The sequence below is a fragment of the Pipistrellus hanaki genome (assembly GCF_964339955.1).
Source record: "Pipistrellus hanaki genome assembly, chromosome: 9".
NCBI classification, from domain to species: Eukaryota; Metazoa; Chordata; class Mammalia; order Chiroptera; family Vespertilionidae; genus Pipistrellus; species Pipistrellus hanaki.
Genome location: NC_140511.1, coordinates 8729661 through 8751145, shown reverse-complemented (window position 1 = coordinate 8751145; position 21485 = coordinate 8729661). Strand labels below are relative to the sequence as shown.

At 64.8% G+C, this 21485-nt stretch overlaps 1 protein-coding gene and 1 long non-coding RNA gene across 2 annotated transcripts in view; one reads left to right on the top strand and one right to left on the bottom strand.

Moving 5' to 3' along the window:
• The window catches only part of LOC311628404, a 446163-nt gene that overhangs the window by 239366 nt on the left and 185312 nt on the right, over positions 1 to 21485 (top strand). The window lies entirely within an intron of this gene.
• TMPRSS13 (transmembrane serine protease 13) lies at positions 871 to 20687 on the bottom strand (the record flags this gene model as incomplete). Its single annotated transcript, XM_084894023.1, has 15 exons — positions 871 to 1232; positions 1828 to 1980; positions 2139 to 2281; positions 3315 to 3413; positions 6349 to 6521; positions 7264 to 7426; positions 8592 to 8635; positions 9544 to 9636; positions 10926 to 11055; positions 12110 to 12232; positions 15604 to 15708; positions 15997 to 16396; positions 17294 to 17625; positions 18660 to 18734; positions 20429 to 20687. 15 exons carry the CDS (start codon positions 20685 to 20687, stop codon positions 1206 to 1208), a joined length of 2319 nt encoding a protein of 772 aa, XP_084750149.1. The 3' UTR covers positions 871 to 1205.

The window sequence follows — 21485 nt, the reverse complement described above, 5'->3', positions numbered from 1 at the left end:
GGAGGTCCAGGGCTTGAGGGGTGGGGCAGGGAGGCAGTCAGAAGGGCCGTGGGGGCGGGGAAGGGGGGTGGGGACTGGGGGCAGTGTCCGAGTTCTCTCCATGGCAACTTTATGTCGGAGTTCTGGAAACAGCAGAGAAATGGAAGGACGGAGAGAGCAGCGGAAAATCTCCAAAGTCCCAGACCCCTGGGAAGGAGGGTGCCGTGTGCGGCTCCCGCCTCCGGGCCCCAGGAGGACCAGCACCCATTGCTCACGCCTGGGAGGAGTCCGAGTGGGCGCCAGGGCTCTCCCTGCCCTGGGTCTGCGCCTCCCCGAGGCCCACGCCCTGCGGAGGCACCGGAGCCCCAGGCCCGGAGCCGGGAACCCGCCCAGCCCGGAGCGGCCAGCCCATGGGCCCTCAGAGCACTCAGCGTGACCGTGCTCGCTCTCCAACGGCAGGCATTTGGGGAGAATCTTTAAAAATACATCCAACTCTGTTTCTTAAATATAAAAATAAAGTCAGTCCACACCCGGCCCCGTGACCAACACGGCCGGTGATCCGTCTACACGGCCGGTGATCCGTCTACACGGCCGGTGATCCGTCTACACGGCCGGTGATCCGTCTACACGGCCGGTGATCCGTCTACACGGCCGGTGATCCGTCTACACGGCCGGTGATCCGTCTACACGGCCGGTGATCCGTCTACACGGCCGGCCTGGCTGGCGTGGCAGCTGCTCCACACACCGCGCTCCGAGCGTCCTCCTGGGGGCCGCCGGGCGCGGACGAGACCGCCACCATCCCGACAGCGCTGGTGTCACCAGGCAGTGGGCACTGTGTGTCCTGGGCCGGTCTCCGAGCCCAGGTCGGAGGGCGACAATTCCCGGCGTGTCTCCTCCGCGCGGACACACCTGTGGGTGTGCCCCGTGCCACACTGTGGTTCCCAGTGTGTCCAGCCTGGGGTTTGGGGAGAGCTGACCACCCTCCTGGTTTCTGAAGACCTTGGGAGAGCAACCACACACATGCACATGCACGCATGACCCACACATGTGCTCACGCGCGTGCGCAGACACACACACACACACACACACACACACACACACACACACGCACACACGCACATTGCATGTCCGCTGAGCAGCAGCAGGGAACGGCCGGAGAAGGTCAGGCCTGAGCAGGAGCCGTGGCGGCCTCGCAGCCTGGGCAGCAGCGGTGAGGTAGGCAGGGCTCAGGGCTTCCGGAGGCGCACCTCGCTCTGAGGAGGAGGGACAGGGGCGGTGAGCTGGGGCCCAGAGCCAGACTGGCGGCTCAGAGCCTCCACTCAACCCGCCTGTCGGCTGGCACCCTCAGAGAGGAGGGAAGGGACAGTCATGGAGGTGGGCTCTGAGCCCCGGCAGCTCCCCTGCCCCCTCTGAGAGCCACTGTCCCACCCTCAGCGGGCAGAGCACTGAACCTCCACTTCCTGCCACCCCCATTCTGCCAGGGACCATTTCCAGGAGAGTCCTCCCTCCTGGCCCCTCCTCCTTAGCCCTCCCCATTCCCCCTGCTGTCTGTGGCCCCTGCCTGTGTGATGCACAATGTGCCCCCCTATCCCGGGGGGAGGAGCAACATTGGCCCACCCCCGCAGCCCCCCCCCAACCCTCAGACTCTGCTCCGTCCAAGGACAAGGAGTTCAGGGCCCCGGGGCGCGGGGCTGGCCCAGGGTGGGACCCCTGTCCTGTCCTGTCTTCTGTGCTTGTGACCCCTGGCAGGGGGACGTGAGGGGTCGCTGGGAGCGGGGAAGGGCCCTCTTCCCAGTGACCTGTGGGCACTGTCCCCCCTCCCCCGGCCGGCGGTGCCCGCAGCCTCACCTCCATCTTGCTGTAGATCCAGGGCAGGAGCTCGGTCACTTTGGTGTACACGCCGGGCTTGTTCCTCTGGCCGCAGCCCGTCCCCCAGCTGGTGACCCCTGCCAGGTACCAGCGGTTGTTCTGCTCACAGACCAGGGGCCCCCCGCTGTCTCCCTGTGGGGAGGACACGCTTCAGCAGTCAGCAGAGCGGGGAGGGAGCCTTGTGCGGGAGAGCTGGGCACCGAGTCCCCTCCGACCCGGCACCTCTGCCTCCCGCTGGCCCTGGACCCAGAGCCCAATCTCCCCGGAGCCCGAGCCCCCCAGCAGCCCACCTGGCAGGAGTCGCGGCCGCCCCGCAGGTCGCCGGCGCACATCATCCGGGGCGTGAGGTAGCTGTCGTAGACCAGGAAGTCGTTGCACTTCCTGAAGTCGATGAGGCTGACCTGCACCTCCCGCAGGAAGGGGGACGTCTTCTCTTCAGGGAGGGGGTCAGATGTCAGCTCCCGGCCTTCCCACTGCCCGACCCCGACTCCCCCTCGGTGTGGCCACCCAGACATGTGCGCCCACACACACCCTCACGCCAGACACCGCTCACTACACACGACAAAGTCAGACGGACATGGACACACGTCTCAGTCTGCCTTGCATGTTGCACAGGGCTTTTCCGTGTTCAAAGCGCCATCCACTAGGGCCCTCCCTCCCTTGTTCCCGGTAGCTATGAGCTGGAGGAGGTGTAGTGACCCCCTGCAGATGGAGGAGGCTGGGCTGCAGGAGGGACTGGCCAATCACCCCACTGGTCAGCCGGGAGCCGAGGCCAGAGAGAGAGTTCCCAGCCAGGCACGCTGAGCTGGGGAGCCCAGCCTGTGTTTCATGGGGCCGGACAGGCCTGGGCAGTCTCCTGCACCTGGAACAACCCTATCGGCCAACCCCAGACAAGGCCATGCCAGGGCCGTGATGGCCGCTCCCTAACCTGGGCAGGCACAGGTGCAAGCAACGCAGCCGCCATGCTACACCCTCCCACCAGGATGGAGGGCTGTCACTTCCTCGCCGATGGCAGCTATAGACGCCAGGTGGCCACAGCCCCAGACGAGATGACTGAGGGACTTATCCTGCTCCCTGACAGCTTCCGGTCTAAACACACGCTCCCCAGAAACCCAAGCCCCAGGCCCTGTGCCGGACCTTCCTGACGCCTCTGCTGAGAGGCACCCTGGCTCTCCGTGACAAGTGTCCCCCTTGGACAGGAGCAGAGCCCCACGTTCATTTCTAGAAGTTTCACGGTGGTCTTAGCCGGAGGGCATGGTCACATGACTGCTTTGACATACACACAGGTCACATAGCCCCACCCAGGCCCGTGAGATCGGAGACCCAAACCCTCATTAGCTATTTTTTCCCTACCCCAGCATGTCACCCCACACACTGCACACAGATACGTTTGCACACACACACACACACACACACACACACGCACACGCACACACGCACACACAGCTTAGCACCCAGCCTCTCACCATCTGTCTCCTTGGTCTTGCCGAAGCCTGTGATCCAGCAGGTCTCGTTGAGGCTGAAGGTCTGCCCGTGCATGGGGAGGCAGGCCGGGTGGATGTGGGCTGCAAGGAGAGTGCACGTCAGTGGAGGCACCGAGCTCTCGGCGGGGGAGGGGAGGGACAGGGGACTAATGTCCTAGGAGCCTCTCCTTGTCCTCGGAGAAGTTCTGAGTCTCCTAGGGCTCATTTTTTTTCTTCCTTTCTTTCAAAATCCTCACCCGAGGATACTTTCCCAATGATTTTAGAGAGAGTGGAAGAGGGAGGGGAAGACAGAGAGAAACATCGATGTGAGAGAAACACACCAATTGGTTGCCTCCTGCACAAGTCCTGACCAGGGCCGGGGTCAGAGAGAAGTCTGCAGATGCCCTTGACTGGAATCGAACTCAGGACCCTTCTGTCCATAGGTCAATGCTCTATCCACTGATCCACACCAACTAGAGCCAATCACTTTATCTTGTCCCCCAGTCCTCAGGGTGCTACAGAGTCCCCAAGCATCCTGATGCAGGGGGCCATGTGGGCAGAGGTCTGTGCTTGGAAGCTCCCCTGGACCAAGAAGATCCTGGCGACCGGGTGCTCTATCCCGGGAGTGGCTCCCCTGCCTGTCCATCAGAGCAAGGAGCAGTCACGGGCGAAGTCCAGTGGGATGGCCGCGCTGTCTCAGGGAGTGCCCAGCCTGGCTGGGAGGGCCCCTGCCGGTGGCCAGGACCTGAGGCTCTCCCTCCGGGGCAGACAGCCTCTCTCGGCAGGAAGGTGCACCCTCTGAGGCACAGGCCACAGCATCGCTGCTCACTGGCTCCGCGTCAGAGACAATGAGAGGTGCAGGTGCTGCTGTGGGTCACTCCATGTGCTCCCCTGAGGACATGCTTCCTGCAGCCGGCATGGACCACCACGTCCCGCTCCCGAGAAGAACATGGGCACTGACACATATCTGCCATGTTCTCAGCTGCTTGCTTTGCTCACTGCAGCTTTCTGCACCTGGTATACACACTGAGGGCCAGAGTATGATGATCTCTGAACGCACAATAATCTGGCCTCTCAGTGTGTGTGTGTGTGTGTGTGTGTGTGTGTGTGTGTGTGCATATATTAGAGGCCCGGTGCACGGATTCGTGCATGGTGGGGTTCAGCCATCCTGGCCAGGGGGAGGGGATATGGGCGGTTGGCTGGCCTGCCTGCTGGTCAAACTCCTGGTCAAGGGGACAATTTGCATATTAGTCTTTAATTATATAGTACATTCACCAAGTGGCCAGATTATTATGCGTTCAGAGATCATAGGCTGAACTAAGATGCTCAGTAACTTTGAAAGAGAGAGAAGGAGGGAGGGAGAATGAATGTTAAATTCCCCTACAGCTCGGCTGGCATGGCGCAGTGGTTGAGCATCAACCTATGAACCAGGAGGTCACCGTTTGTTCCCAGTCAGGGCACATGTCTGGGTTGCAGGCTCAATCCCCAGTGTGGGGTGTGCAGGAAGCAGCCGATCAATGATTCTCTCTCATCATTGATGTTTCTCTCTCCCTCTCCCCCCTCTCCCTTTCTCTCTGAAATCAATAAAAACATATTTTAAAGAAATTCTCTTATAAATTGGGCTTTGCACATTGGCATCTAACATACCTGTCTGCTTCAGAGTAAACAAGAAATAAATGAAGGGATAGTATCAAATATTAACAAATATGCAAAACACCATCTCTTAAAATGTGCTACCCCTAGTTTTGCCACATGGAGTCTGGAACATCTGTGCCTGTTACATATTCTGCTGATTTTATGGGGAAATGAAGTTTCCGAGTGAGTTTCCATGAGTTCTTTCCGATGCTCTGTGACCATAAGGTGCGTAGCCTATGTGTGGCGACTGCACCTGCTCTCATTTCTAAACCAAGAGTCAGGTCCAGGTCTGGCCCAGGGTGGCCCTCACCGGGCCTGGGACTCCCCTGGCCCGCAGAGCGTGGGGATGGCTGCATAGGGTGGGCAAGGCCTGTTAGGAGGAGCGGGAGGAGGACGGGGCCTGCCCACGGGAGGCTGTGGCTCAGGCGGGTAGTTCTGGGTCAGCCCGGCCAGCTAGGCTCCGCCAAGGCTCCCTCCTCCTCACCCCACCCGACCAGCTCGCTCACTGCTCTGACTCACCACCCGTCCCGCCTCCGAGGTAAGGTGCCTGCGGGAGAGGCAGCTGACGGGCCAGCGCACAGGAAAGGCCGGACGAACCAGAGAGCCGTCCCAGGCCCCGGCAGCCCCGGCCCGCTGAGCCAGCCTGCCTCTGAGAGCCTCCCGGTCCCGCCGGGCCCACTGGAGCCCATGCCCCGCTCCTCGGCACCCCACCTTCGGCCCCCGGGCTGTCTGCTCCATTTGCACTTGCCACCCCGGAGCCCACTCCGCAGCGGGCGCTGTGGTCGGCAAGTGAATGACCGAGTGAGTGGCCCACTGCCGGAGCCCTCCCTGTCCCCTGGGAACTTCAGCCGCGATTCCGCGTGTGCCTCCCTGGTCCTTAGCATCCCCCTGACGGCAATGGGGTGTCTGCACATGACTCCCCGGTGTTCCGAGGGCCAGCCCTGCCCCCTGGAGCCGAGTGGGAAGAGCGGTGCCGGGAGCCGGACCACCGGCTGGTCCTGGAGCTGCCGCCACAGCCCCATCTCCTCCGTGTGAACTAAGCTGGCACGGGCCTGCCCGCAGGGCCGCTGTGCAGAGCCACGAAATCACAGCTGCCACACGCCTACCGTGCCTGCCCCGGCGAGGGCTCCGTGACCAACGGGAGAACATGCGATCTACCTGCTAGGGAGCCTATGACATAGCCGTGGCCCTGGCCCGGCACCTACTTGCAATGGAGGCTGTGTCACTTGGGCAAACTCATGTCCAACCCCTGGGCCTTAGCTTCCCTAACTGTAACGCAAAGGTGTCCCTGAAGTGACCTCTGAGCCCGACTCCGCACACTGAAGCTCTGCCCACCCCGGGCTGGCAGGTGCTGCCAGCGAGGGCTGCCGACAGCCGCCGGTGTGAGCGCGGACGCACGCACCGGACAGGGCCAGGGGCTTGGAGAGGCGCATGAGGGCGATGTCGTAGTCGTCCTGCTCGTCCGAGTAGTTGCCGTTGATGATGATCTGGGCGATGGAGGCCGCCTCGGGCAGCTGGTGCAGGTTGTTGGTGCCGGCGTACACCTTCCAGCCCTCCAGGACCTTCTCCCGGGTCCTGCGGGGCCACAGGGGAGCGAGACAGTCACCTGCCCGCCGCCCACCGCATGGCAGCGTGTGCACACACAGGATGGCGTGTGCTACTCACAGTGCTGCTTGTGTGCGCACAGGCTGCACCTTGGGCCCCAGAGTGGTGGCAGGAAGAGGGATGAGATGGCCTCCGGAGGCGCCTGTCTTAGCTCAGAGGTCCAAAGCAATGCCCCCTCACCCCCCAGGCATTTGGAGCCTGCCCCTGCACCCTCCAACAGAAAGGGAGGGGCCGGGCAGGATCTCTGGGAGCAGTCACCCCACTGTCTCCTCTGCGCGCCCCGAAGATCAAACCAGGGCCGTACACATCTCAGTATCACTGTCCTCAGTGGAAGCAGGTTCTCGGCAGGACCAAGTGGCCCCCGGAGGACTCCCTGCTGGGCCGGTGCCCCGAGGCGGCTCTCCTGGCGGCCACTCCGACCCCTCCCCCATCCCTCAGGTCTCCTCTCCTGTAAGTCTGGTTCCAAAACCAGCAGCCAGGAGCCAGCGCGGGGCCCTCAGGGCAGACTCCTCCTGTCGCCCGCTCTCCCTGGGGCCCCAGGCAGCAGCAGCGTCTCCTGCTAGGCCTGGTGCCGAATAAGATGCCCACGACCGAGGGCCTGCTGCCCGCCATGGCAGGGCCCCGGCTGCTGGAGAGGGAGGGCGGCCTCACACCAGCCCTTCCCGTGACCCCGGACACCACGGCCTCGCATCACCTGGCCCCCAGCACTTACACGAAGAAGCAGTGGGCCGCCGTGAGCACCCACTGGGCGTCGATCAGGGTGCCCCCGCAAATGTGGGTGGTGCCGTAGTGCAGGCTCACTTGCCACGGCCACTTGCTCTCGGGGGCCAGAGCCCCGCCCACGATCCGGCCCGTCGGGGCCCTCAGCCCACAGTCTGGGGGAGCAGAGAAGGTGACCTGTCAGCGCTGCTGCTCTCCCAGCCCTGCCAAGCTTCCCGGGCCCAGGACGGCTCAGGCTGCCAGGCCCGAGGGCACCCACCGGCCCGTGGACACCACTCTGCCCACTGGGTCTGATGGGGCCCAGTGCTTCCTGCCCAGCCAGAGGCCCCGTGGCAGCTGACCACCTGGAACCACCCAGCAGGGGGTCTGGTCCTAGGCAGTCCCTCTTTCCTCTGCCCGTTCACTCCTCCTCAGATTCAGCAAATGCCCAATGGGTGCCCGATACCCCCTCTGTCAGGAGCCCGGGAAGCCCATCCATCTCCACGACCCTCAGTTGAAGGTGCTGTGCTGGGACCGCCACTCCCTCCCTGGAGCCAGAGCAGACAACCTCCATGGCACAGGGCTTTGTGCCCACGTGGCTCCTCCGTGGCCGGCTCACGCAGTGTGAGCCCTTCGTTCCAGGGAGCATTCCCCGGCACCTCCCGGGGTGAGTCAGCCCCCAAAACCGCGGGCAAGGGGGGCAGCCTTGGAGTCTGTGCATTTGTGCTCTTTCCGCTGCCGGGGGACGGAGTGAGGAACCAGAGTGTCTGGGGTGGCACCCCGTCCCGCTCCGAGGAGCACCCCAATGGCCACTGCTGAGAACACTGTCCACTCCGGTCCAATGACCAGCAAGGGCTTAGGGGTCAGACCCTTGGTCAGAGGTCAGCTCCTCCCCCACCAGAGGCCTGACCTGAAGCTAGTAAACACTTGGGTTTCCTTTCAACGCAGGGACGGTAGAAGTCCCTGCCTCCCGAGAACTTGCTCATGCTGGTAAGGAAGCAGGCAAGCGCCTTGCATGTAACACGGTGGGGTGCTGACGCCAGATCCAGGCCTCTGCCTGTGGCCAGAGGGGCTGTTAGCGGCCAGCCCTGCTCTCCAGGCCTCTGCCCCTGCCCAGAGCCCAGAGTGAGTCGTGTGCTTCTCTGGTGTGAGCGGAGCCACTGGGCTGAGGTCAGGGCAGGGAAGGCTGGGCTGGAACGGTCCAGGTGCCTTCCGGGAACCCTTGCTGGCTAAGCCCCTCTTCCTGGTGGACCCCGGGCCAGCCCTGGCCCCAGAGAGGCCCCACCGCTCTGCCCCGATTCCCACCCACAGGCCCCGTCAGGAGGAAGAGCATCTTCTTACGGGAGCACTGGAGAGAGACGTACCGCTGGGAAGGGCATTCGGATCTGAAGGAGGAAAGACAGAGGTGGGAAAAGGGCATGTTAGCCACCTCTTCCAAAAAGCCTTTCCTGCTCAGCTCCTCTCCCATTTCCTTCGCACAAACACGTGGAGATTCTGACCTTCTCCCTGTGGTGGGAGGCCCCTTCGGTGTGCTCACCGGGCATGGAAACAGCCAGTCAAGCCCTCCCCACTCTCCCCACCCCCCTTCCCAGTGGCAGCCGCACACATTGCCCAGATCCCCATCCTCTGAGCTGGTGCCTCTGTTGTCCCAGCTTCTTCCACGACTGGGCAGGCAGCCCAACCCTCCTCTGGCAGGTTCTGCGATGCTCGCCAGCAAGGAGCCTGCAGGTCACCTGGCCCAGAGCGGGCACTGCCAGCACAAGGCAGGCACCGGGAGCAGCCGGCTCCTTCCCTCCCTCCCACCCCTCCTCTGGAGCCTTGCTTCTCTGTCTCCCTTCTCCTGAGGTAGACACTGCCAGCTGGTTGAGTGCCCCCACAGCCCCTCAGTGGAATGGGACCCGGCGGGGCCACAGTGCAAAGCTGACACCTGGTGAGGAGGTGCGGGAGGAGGCCATGCCCCGGGTGGGCCCTGTTTACAGGCCGCTGGCACTTCCCTGCTGCCGCTCCTCCCCCTAAAACCCTGCAGTGGGGTTCATTCCAAACACCTGGCCGACTGCTGGCCCCCAAACTTACTGTCTCTGGCAGCCAGGTAACCTCTGGGGACACCCCCACCCCGAGCCTCCGCGAGGAGTCAGGAGCCAGGAGGTGAATGAGTTCCGGGTCTGAGGTGCTCCTGACACTCACAACGGGCTCCCGGAGGCCGGTCCAGAGAGGCCCAGAAAGTGGGGCTCCCTGACATCCAAGCCCCTGACCCCCTCGCCCCGCTCACAGCCAGGCCCCTGGCCGCCCGCACCTGTAGAGGCTTTCCTGGAGGGTGGAGTTGAATATGGAGACAGAGAAGCTGCTGATGGCGCCCCGGTAGGCCACCTCGCTGGTCCGGTAAGCACTGCCAGGGGAGAGGGAGAGTGAGCCCTCTGATACAGGGTCTTCTTCCACCCCCCCCCCCCGACCGCCCCCTACGCCTGGGAGGTCCTGGCCAGCCCTGGTGACAGGGAGGGGTGGGGGGCAGGGTTGTCAGGCTCCTGACCCCGCCCACCTAACCCCGATTGCCCCACTAGCCCTATACTTAGCCCAGCTATGATCACACCCAGTGTGTTCTCTGCCAAGCCCAGCAGCCTCAGCCCCGCCCCCTGCCACCCAGGAACTTGTTGGAAATGAGACTGAGCCTCAGCCCTCCTGCACCAGGGGGTCTGGTCCTAGGTTGGAATAGGCTCTGGGGGGACTCTGACGCTCTCCCTGAGACACGCTGGCCTGGCCCCTTCCACCGGCATGGTGGCCCGTGGACCCAGAGCCTGCACTAAAGACTCTCAGCAGCCCCGGCTGGTGTGGCTCAGTGGATAGAGGGTCTGGGTTCAATTCTGGTCAAGGACACATGCCCAGTTGCAGGCAGGAGGCAGCCGATCCATGATTCTCTCTCATCACTGATGTTTCCATCTCTCTCCCTCTCCCTTCTTCTCTGAAACCAATAAAGATATATTTTTAAAAAAATGTCCAGAGTCTCCTGACGAGATCACCCAGACTCCCCTTCGCAGGTGGGAATGCTGAGCCTGAGGCAGGGACAGAGCTGGGTCTAGTCCTCGTCCCCCAACCTGGTTTTCTAGCAGCTTCTTCCTGAGTGAGGAAGAGCCCTCAGTGAGGCCCTAAGCTCTCTCCCCACGGCCTCACACACATGGACACACCCCAACGTTACTTGACTTCAAGACACAGACCAAGGGGAGCATGGAGGTGACCACGTGGCCTGCGAACTGGGACCCCAGAGGTCAGAGCTCCCCTCCCCTCCTCCGCCTCCTGGCCTCAGCCGGCGGTTCGTACGCCGGTCCCTGGCCGCCCTGCCCACTGCTCTCCCGTTTGTGAGGCCAAGCCCGAGCCACGCTGACACCGCGCAGAGTCCACTGGAGGCGGCCAGCCCGAGCTCCCAGCTCAGAAGCCAGGAGACTAGGCCTGCAGGGGCCTTCACTTCCAGAGGCCAGTGACCGCTCCGGTGAGGAAGGCACGAGGGGCCAAGAACCGCACAAGTGGGTCCCACTGCAGAGCTACGGGGCTGCCCGCCCAGACCCCTGAGGCCCCAGGCCCGGGCTAGTGCCCTCAGCCCTGGTCCCCAAGAGTCATGCTAATAAGAGGTCTCCGCACGGCGCCTGGGCCGCCCTGACGCCGGGAGGACCCCGGGAAGGTTACCTCTCAAAGCCCAGCTGCTGGCAGGCCTTCACGGAGTAGGAGCTGTTCCAGCTGTCGCTGCAGATGGGCACCCACTGGTGGGAGGAGCCCGAGTAGACTCTGAGCAGAGACTTGTCCCAGTCAAACCTCACTGCGGGCGAGAGGGGGGAGCAGGCCCTCAGCACCGGGGGCACTCGATGGGGGTGAGCCGAGTAAGGCTCTGAGAGGCCCGTCCTGAGACCCCTCGCTGAAGCCTGGGAGATGCCCGGGACCTCGGCTCCGGAGTGAGGGCATCGGCCAGTGCTTAGGCGCCAGGACACTCGCTGAGGGCAGAGGCAGGGCAGGGGCAGGGCAGGGGCAGGGCAGGGGTGGGGGCGGGGCCGGGGCAGAGGGCTCTCCATCCAGCAGGACCTGGGCCATCACTGGGACAAGGGCAGGCACTGCCAGGAGCTGTCACCCCGAGAGGCAGTGACATGCTATACGCTGGTGTATGACCTATGATCTAATCATGTTCTCACTACACAGGCTCAGTCACAGGTGGACGCGGCCGTGGGCAGGACACACGGAAAGGTGCAGCAGAGTGGAGGGCCCGCCCCACAGTCGCCACCTCGGGCCACACGCAGACAGCCTGCAAAAGCCACTGAGACCCGGAGCTCAGCACCACCTCTGCATTCACCTAGGCCGGCCACTCACAAACCTGCCTCCACGAAGCCGCAGCAGGGTCAGAGGTCACGTGCTGGGCAAAGAGGGGGCACATAGGCTAACGCCCAGAGAAGGTAAGCGATTTGCCCGCGTCACACAGCACTCGAGGCCAGGCTTCAAACACAAGCCTCCGGGGCTGGGGCCCAAATCCTCCCATTCACTGTCCATCACTTCCATTCACATTTGCAGTCACCAGAGTGCACACATGGGTGTGCACACTCACGCGCGCGCGCACAAACACACACACACACACACACCCTATACACACACGCATACACATGCACACTCACACATGCACACATACATGCACATACCTGCACACACTCTCTCTCTCTCACACACACATACACACACACAGCCGTACACACATGCACACTCACACGCACACACACTCTCTCACACATGCACACACATGCACACTCACACACATGCGCACGCGCACGCACGCGCACACACACACACATGCACACTCCCGTGCATGCGTGCACGCCCAGCCCGCTCACCGCAGCCCAGCTCGTCGCTCTTCAGCTTGCAGTCGGCCACGCCGTCACAGCGCACCGCGTGCCGGGGGCAGCTCTCCACCGCCTCCTTGTACTTGATCCTCGTGTGGCCCCTCCAGAAGTAGACTGGAAAAGAGGAAGCACACAGCGCGGTCACGCCAGCCCGCGGCGAGCAGACACGGAGCAGCCCGAGGCCCGGGGTTCTGAGACACCGACCTGCAATCCCTCTCGGACTCTGGGGCTCTCGTCCCCCATCTGTATGGAGAAAAAGGCTACTCAGGAATGTTCTAGAATGCTCCAGAAAGCTCCTGCAAGCAGGGCAGCACCAGGCCGGCCTGAGCAGCCACCCAGAGAGAGAAGGAGAGAGAGGGAGGGAGGTGTGGGGACAGCCTCGTGAGCCCCCTGCCTGATGCTGGCCAGAGTGGGGGCCAGGGAACCATCCCGCAGGCCCGGGCCCCCTCGGAGCCCTCGCCGCCATGCCTCTGCTCTGCTGGTGGCAGGCATGGCTAGGCACCGGCCTGCTCTCCAAGGAGGTCCTTCGGCCGCAGGAGCTCCTGGATGCTGTCTGCTCCTAAACCACGAGGTCTCCTAACTCACTCCTGGCCCACACTGTGCTTTTAAATGCCTTCCCCCCAAAGAGCCACGGAGGTGCTGCCGCCCCAGTGCACACGCCTCACACACCCTTTCCCCTCACGCTGGCTCCCTGCGTCTGCCCTGCGTCCCCCCAGAGCTGTTAGCCCGCCTGCACACACCGGCCTGGAAGCCAGAGGCCCTACTCCCCACACTGCTGTGCCGGCCCTGACCCTGCTTCCCGCCCCCCACTCAATCCACCACCAGGGGGAAGCCACCTGTGTGACCCCCAGGGCGAAGGTCACCTGTGTGACCCCCAGGGTGAAGGTCACCTGTGTGACCCCAGGGCGAAGGTCACCTGTGTGACCCCAGGGCGAAGGTCACCTGTGTGACCCCCAGGGTGAAGGTCACATGTGTGACCCCCAGGGCGAAGGTCACCTGTGTGACCCCAGGGTGAAGGTCACTTGTGTGACCCCCCAGGGTGAAGGTCACCTGTGTGACCCCCCAGGGTGAAGGTCACCTGTGTGACCCCAGGATGAAGGTCACCTGTGTGACCCCAGGATGAGGGTCACCTGTGTGACCCCAGGGTGATGACCCCCAGGGTGAAGGCCACCTGTGTGACCCCAGGGTGAAGGTCACCTATGTGACCCCCCAGGGTGAAGGCCACCTGTGTGACCCCCCAGGATGAAGGCCACCTGTGTGACCCCAGGGTGAAGGTCACCTGTGTGACCCCAGGGTGAAGGTCACCTGTGTGACCCCCAGGGTGAAGGTCACCTGTGTGACCCCCAGGGTGAAGGTCACCTATGTGACCCCCAGGATGAAGGTCACCTCTGTGACCCCCACGGTGAAGGTCACCTGTGTGACCCCCAGGGTGAAGGTCACCTGTGTGACCCCCAGGGTGAAGGTCACCTGTGTGACCGAAGCCGTGTTCTAACCAGTACATGGCCCCCCATCTTGGCCCTCACTCCAATGGCCCTGCCCCCTCAGGATGAAGGTCACCTGTGTGACCCCCACGGTGAAGGTCACCTGTGTGACTCCAGGGTGAAGGTCACCTGTGTGACCGCAGGGTGAAGGTCACCTGTGTGACTCCAGGATGAGGATCACCTGTGTGACCCCAGGGTGAAGGTCACCTGTGTGACCGCCAGGGTGAAGGTCACCTGTGTGACCGCAGGGTGAAGGTCACCTGTGTGACTCCAGGATGAGGGTCACCTGTGTGACCCCAGGGTGAAGGTCACCTGTGTGACCCCAGGATGAGGGTCACACGTGTGACCCCAGGGTGAAGGTCACCCGTGTGACCCCAGGGTGAAGGTCACCTGTGTGACCCCAGGGTGAAGGTCACCTGTGTGACCCCCAGGGTGAAGGTCACCTGTGTGACCCCAGGATGAGGGTCACCTGTGTGACTCCAGGGTGAAGGTCACCTATGTGACCCCCAGGGTGAAGGTCACCTGTGTGACCCCCAGGGTGAAGGTCACCTGTGTGACCGCAGGGTGAAGGTCACCTGTGTGACCCCAGGGTGAAGGTCACCTGTGTGACTCCAGGATGAGGGTCACCTGTGTGACCCCAGGGTGAAGGTCACCTGTGTGACCTCAGGGTGAAGGTCACCTGTGTGACCCCAGGGTGAAGGTCACCTGTGTGACCCCAGGATGAGGGTCACCTGTGTGACCCCAGGGTGAAGGTCACCTGTGTGACCCCAGGGTGAAGGTCACCTGTGTGACTGCTCCTTCCAGGTTCAGAGGCCAATCCCTCCTGATCTGCAGGATGTGCCCACTCAGTGCCCACTCCCCCCCCGCCCACGGCCTGTGCCCCGGACAGGCCGTGGTCCCCTTGACGTCTGTGGGAAAAGCTCTGGGTGCGAGTCAGGCCTGGGCTCTAGTCATGCCCCCCGCCCTGGCGCTGGCAGGACCAGGGCCAGAGGACTCAGGCATGCGGGAGCACGCTGGGAGCTGTGCCAGCAGGCTCTTCCTGGGGCTCTCCGGATGGAGGGGGTCCCTGGAGGTGCGGGAACAGGAGGCAGAGCGGGCAGCGAGCCCGAGCCCTGGAGGAGGTGCATGTGGACCCACGGGGCGGGCTCACAGGCACCGTGACAGCCACACCTGCACCTCGTGGGCAGGTGGGGAGTGAGGCTCGGGGAATTACTAACCTGTGGGGTCACCAGCGGGGTAGGTGCAGGTCTGCATGGCACCGAAGCCGTGTTCTAACCAGTACATGGCCCCCCATCTTGGCCCTCACTCCAACGGCTCTGCCCCCTCAGCCCCCACAGCTGGCACCCAGCCCTCCCCGCATTCTGGCTCTCCCACCCTGGCCAGGCGCACACGGCAGACGGGGCTCTCTAGGCACAGGAGGCAGGTGGCAGGTGCGTGGGGAGAGGGCGGGCTGCTCACAGAGAGGAGGTGCCCCCCGTGCTGGGTCCCCAGCGGCCCCCGGACAGGGCCCGGGACACGTCCTGAGCATCGTTCCCAAAGAGGGGAACTCCTGCACCAGAACAGGTTATCTCAGTGCCGGGAAATGCTGAAACTTTCCCGAATCGGAGTGTTTATGTTCCCAGTGGGCTGTGTGCCAGATCTCCCTGACTCCTCATCACCATGAAGTCTTTATGGGACTCTCCTGGGCACGTAGTAAGTTGAATGAATGAGTGAACGAGTGAATGAGTGAACGAATGAATTCCATCTCATTTGAAGATGCAGAACCTGAGCTCTGAGTGGTGCACCAACCTGCGCAGCGGGAAGGACAGACGGGCCGGGAGCCCGGGCTTCTCTGACTCCCACACTCCTCACCCCCGGCTTCAGAGGGGCCTGGGGGCACCGTGTCTGAGGCCGTTGGCAGTGGTGGCCTCCGTGTTCCTGCTGTGCCCCGGCACCGCCCCCATGGCCACATCCCGGCCCCCCGCAAGGTGCATGCCTCCTCCCCGCCCAGCCCCGTCCACTCACAGAGCAGGATGAGCGAAGCCACCAGCGCGATGAGCAGGAGGATGCAGCCGATGAGCGGCAGCCGCTTCTGGCCCTCCTGCCAGGAGAACTTGGGCGAGCGGGCACCTAGGGGCAGGCGGTGGGAGGTGAGGGCGGAGGGCCTGCCCTGCGGGGCCTGGCTGGACCCGTGCCCTGGAGGTGGGCACCCAGCCCCACGAGCAGCCTCCGCAGGGACCCCCCTGTGCCCCAGCGCTGGCTGCCTTGGGTTTGCATTACTGACTCCTTCTGCCCTCCCTGCCAGGCCCCTGCTGCCCCTGCTCCCTTCCTCCCACACATGGCCCCCAGGGCGGGAGGAGCCAAGGCCAAGCCTGCCTCCCCCCGGACCGCCCCTCTCCTCCTGCAGCCGCTCCTCACCTGGCGGCTCCCTGGCAGCCCTGGTGGCTGGCGCTGACGGGGCAGGAGAGGCCCGGACGGGAGTGGCCCCCAGAGGTGTTGCTCTGACCAGGTGCACTCTCCTCGGAGGGGATGCTGTGGAGGCTGAGCTGGCAGATGGTGCCCTGCTGGACGGTGCTGACCTGCCGGACGGTGCCCCTCTGGACGGTGCCCCTCCGGACGGTGCCCTGCCGGACGGTGCCCTGCCGGACGGTGCCCTGCCGGACGGTGCCCCTCCGGATGGTGCCCTGCCGGACGGTGCCCTGCCGGATGGTGCCCTGCCGGACGGTGCCCCTCCGGATGGTGCCCTGCCGGACGGTGCCCTGCCGGAGGAGGACCTGGAAGGAGATGCCCGGGCTGGAGTCCTTGCCGGGGAAGCATTCTGAAAGCGGAGCAAAGGCATCCCTCAGGCTGTGTCCCTGCCAGCCATCCAGGTGCAAGCCCTCTGACTCCAGGGACCCGCTCTGAAGCAAGAGGCTGGAGGAGCAGGGCTGGGGCAGGGGGCGCAGGGCCACCCCATGGGGCAGGGGGGCAGGGCTGGGGCAGGAAGGCAGAGCCAGGGGGCAGGGGGTAGGGCTGGGGCAGGGGGAATATGTGGGAAGACAGGTGGGCCCAGGGATGGAATGAGCCCAGAGTCTCAGCTCCCTAAAGCCTCTCCCTGTCACAGGCCCTGCAAAGGTGGGCAGGGGCAGTGCCATCTGCCTGGGCGTGGGGGCACCTGCTTTGGCTCCACGTGTCTAAGGCCCCTCACAGGAGAGGCAGCTGGGCCAGCTCCCCCCGCAAAGGCAGCCGAGAGCTGTGGTCCACGTGGGGGTGGTAACCACCCGCCGCCCTCTCCTCTCCTCTCCCCGCACCGGCCCCTGCAACAGTGTGAGCCTGTAACACTGGTCCTACCGTCAAACATGAGAAACGCACAGCTTGAGTCTTACACCCCAACGCTCAGTAACCCCAGAATTAACACAGTACACACACACACACACACACACACACACACACACACACACACAGGCAACGGCACAGGGGGACGCTGTGGGAGCACTAATTTACCCATGGTCACCGAGAAGGGGCTCTGAGTGCTGGTGTGTATTTCCTCATCTCATCGCCAGAGCAGCCCTCTGAGGGGCACTCTCACCCCCATTTTGCAGAGGTTGAGCGACTAAGCCACGCAATTAAGCTGCCGGAGCCCCCAGGTGAGCCCAGGAAGGAGGTTCTGGGGGCCCTGTCCTGACCACAGGTGGCTGCCTCTGAGGGGCGTGTGAGACCGTGCAGCCACGGTCACAGCCACGGTCACAGCCACGGTCACAGCCACAGTCACAGCCACGGTCACAGCCACGGTCACAGCCATGTTGACAGCCACGGTCACAGCCACGGTCACAGCCACAGTCACAGCCACGGTCACAGCCACGGTCACAGCCACGGTCACAGCCACAGCCACGGTCACAGCCACGGTCACAGCCACAGCCACGGTCACAGCCACAGTCACAGCCACGGTCACAGCCACGGTCACAGCCACGGTCACAGCCACGGTCACAGCAGGCGATGGAAGAGCGCAGGGCTGCTGCCCCTGGAGACCCAGCTGTGCCTCCCCCTGCGCCCTCTGACGGTCTCCATCTGGGGGGGAGCCGGCGGGCGGACCGTTGGGGAGGTGTGCAGCCTCTGCTTGCGTCGAGCCCTGGTCTGCAGGACGCCGGGCCCTTCACCTGTTCCGGCCCCTTCTCACCTCCCTCTGCCCCTAATGGGGATCTCTTCATCCTCCCTCACACCAGCCCTCCTCTCAGGTCCCCCCCAGAAGGCCCCAGAGCGCAGCGGAGCTGGGATTGACCCTGCCCAGGGCCTCACCGCCCTCACTGTGATTTCTGCGGAACGCTGACCAGCTGCGCTGAGATGGCCTCAGGGAGCCGCAGGAATGTGGGGCTTGGCCTGTGCTGAGCCGAGGGCACAGGGTCTGGGCCCGGCACCTTCTCCTCCCTCCCCGCCCACGGAGCTGGGAACCCCGGACGCGCTCTCTCGTCCACCAGCGAGTAAGAGGCCTCTCACGCTGACCCCCAGGCTGCAGCACCTGCTCCGTCCCTGGCAGGTAGCTGTCGCTCTGATATTTGTTCTCTCTCAGAGTCAGAGCCGCTGGCGTGTCACTGCTCATGTGTGTGGAGCCTGGGAGTGAATTCCAGGAGGAGCCTCTGCCGATCCCACCCGCGGGGAGCGCACGCAGCAGCGGCAGGGCCACGCGAGTGTGTTTGGGAGCCTGAAGGGCGGCTGCTGACTACCGCTGAGCCCAGTGGCCCAGAGCTTGGTCCTCTTCCTGGCGCTTGTAGGTTCCAGAGAATGAGAACAGACCAGCCCCTGGAGGCCCCCAGGGAACGGGACTGGGGGAGCTAGGAGAACAGATCAGGGAACGGGACGGGGGCCAGGAGAGCAAGAGAGGCCGTGTGGAAGGTGGTGGGTGTCCGCTGACCACATGGGGCCAGGCCAGCTGATCCTGGGCCACCAGCGTGACCCCTGTGACCTTGGGAAAGCCACTCATGTTCCTTCTTCCTGTTCTTGATCTGGAGAACAGCACAGCTCTTCCGAGGACTCACCGGTGAGCGGGACGCTCCTGCCCGCCGGCACACGGCACTGGCAGGGGGCCACTCCTCACCCCTGCGCACCGCACACCAGCGCCACGTGCAGAGCAGAGACGGCCACGGGCACAGCCAGGGGGCCGACGGGCAGTGCCAGCTCCGCTTAGGGGGACGGGAGGGGGCTGGACAAAGCCGGACTAAAACCCCCGCACAGTGCTGCCGAACCTTGGCCTCCGCAACGCGGCAGTCTGCCTGGCAGGCCTTTGTCCCTGTTCTCACCTGAGCCTGCCCAGCCCCAGGGAATTCCCATCCTCCATCCACCTCTCGGCCTCCGGAGGCCTCCTCCGTCCTCCTAGCGGAGCGAGGAGTTCCATGCTCTGGACTCCGCGTGGGAGACTCCGCAGCCGTCCTCTCCCCTCCGCAGGCTCCCCCGTGATGTCCCCTGGTGTCCAGCCTACAGCCCGGGCCTCACGTCCTCTCCTCAACTCCTGGAGCACGGCTCCCGCCAGGCCCGCTGCACCCCTGTGCAGACACCTCAGCCCAAGGGGAGACCTCCCCTTCAGAATGCCAGATTCCCGGGCAGAGCCAGCGCAGGCCAGGCCCCCCCACCCCACACCCCCTGAGACCCGCCAGCATGCAGACAACCAGGAACGAGGCTCAGGAGACAGCTCCTGGGCCGGGGCCCAGCCCCCCCAACTTGCCTGCAGTTCGAGGGTCCTCACCGGCCGGGCGGGCAGCGTGAGGCAGGGCAGAGTCAGACGGAGGTGATGCAGTGCCCTGGCCCGGCACTGCTGGTCTTTCCCTCCTGGCCTGCCTGTCCTCCCATCCCCTGGTCGGTCCGGTGAGGACCGCCTGGGCTAACGGCCTGGGCCCTCCCCCATCATGGCCAGCACTCCCCAGGCTGCCCCCGGGCGTCCCACCCAAACTCACCCAGCCCCTCAGGGGGCAGAAGCAGCCTGGCTGGCAGCAGGCGGGCAGGGCCCCGGGGCGGGGGAGGGGGTGGTGGTGGCTGGAGAGAGCAGGGGCTCTTTCCTGGACAGGAGCCAATGAGGATTGTTCTTCCCATTTCACAGACAAGGAGGTAGAGGCCCAAACCATGTATGTGCTTTCTCCAGTCCCTCAGGGATATCTTGGCGCCCGGAGGCAGGAGAGCCCGCGGCGCCCTGGCCCAGCTCCCTGCCCTCTGCCCGCGGGGCCCGGCTCCCTGCCCTCTGCCCGCGGGGCCCAGCTCCCTGCCCTCTGCCCGCGGGGCCCGGTGGTAGCTCCCTGCCCTCTGCCCGCGGGGCCCGGTGGTAGCTCCCTGCCCTCTGCCCGCGGGGCCTGGTGGTAGCTCCCTGCCCTCTGCCCGCGGGGCCCAGTGGTAGCTCCCTGCCCTCTGCCCGCGGGGCCCGGTGGTAGCTCCCTGCCCTCTGCTCGCGGGGCCCGGTGGTAGCTCCCTGCCCTCTGCCCGCGGTGCCCAGTGGTAGCTCCCTGCCCTCTGCCCGCGGGGCCCGGTGGTAGCTCCGGGCCCAAAGGTGAACGGGGACCTGCACACTCACTCTGAGCACGCTCTGCCCAGAGGCCCTGCCCGGGTGGGGGTGGGAGTGAGCCCGAGCCCCTCGGCCTGCGTGGAGGGACTGGTCCGAGTGCCACCATGGCCCAGGCCACAGCCATGGCCTGAGCCCTGGCTCTGCGTGGGGACTGCTCCCCGGGCCCTAAACTATGCCCATCCGCAGTAGTGGCCCCCACGCAGCCTCACAGCCCAGGGGCAAGCCCAGCCCGTGCCCTGGGGCCCCCTCAGCCTCAGCCCAGGGCAGGCAGGCACAGCTGGCAGAGCCCCGAGGGCTTACAAACTCCGGTCCAAATCTCCATCCTACTGCTGAGGCGGCCGAGGCCCAGAAAGGCACAACCCTCGCCCGCTGCCCGCTGCCTGCTGCCCGCTGCCCGCTGCTCGTGCCCATTGCCCGCTGTCCGTGCCCGCTGCCTGCTGTCCGTGCCTGCTGCCCGCTGCCCGCTGTTCATGCCCATTGCCTGCTGCCCGTGCCTGTTGCCCGCTGCCTGCTGTCCGTGCCCGCTGCCTGCTGCCCGTGCCTGCTGCCCGCTGCCCGCTGCTCGTGCCCATTGCCCGCTGTCCATGCCCGCTGCCCGCTGCTTGTGCCCATTGCCTGCTGTCCGTGCCCGCTGCTCGCTGCCCGCTCAGCGTGCCAGGCAGGCCCTCCCCAGACCCAGGCCCTGTGGCAGCCCCGCTCTCCAGTGGCCCGGAGCGGTGTGGGTGTTGGAAGGAATGGACACAGGCAGGGCCCGGGCCGCCCCCCCTGCGCTGGGCCAGGCAGGAAGAAGTGCTTGTCAGACAAGCCGCCGCCAGCGGGTGCCACCAGGCCTTCCTTGGCTGGCAAAGCCCAGGGCCCAGGGTTTCTGGCTCCCCGAGCCCCCACCCAGCACCCTGCACACCCAGATGGGCACGGTCCTCCTCCGTGCCGTGTGCCACGAGGAAGCTGTGTTGCCAAAACAAGACACTTAGGTTAAGTGGCTATTGTTAAATCAGCCGCCTTCCTGCCCAGGCCCAGCGCCCAGGCCCACACACTCCCACACATGCCAGTGCCCTGGGGCAGCACAGAGAGGCGGGGGCAGAGGGCGGAGGGCGGAGGGCGGAGGGCGCAGGGGGCAGAGGGCAGAGGGCAGAGGGCAGGATGACGGTGCAGGGTGGAGGTCGGCCGGGCACCATGACGATGTCAGAGGTGAGGGCGCAGGCCTGCGGATGCAGGGCGGGTGCCGGGTCCTGAACTGCCTGCACTGGTTTGGGGGGTGGCGTGGCCTGCGCCTGCGGGTCTGGCATCTTGGTAACCTGCCCGGCCCCCTGTGGGGAGGGGCCGCAGCTGAGCCCTCCCGGGGGCCTCAGCCCGGGTCCGGGCCACAGCGCCGCGGTCCGGCCGG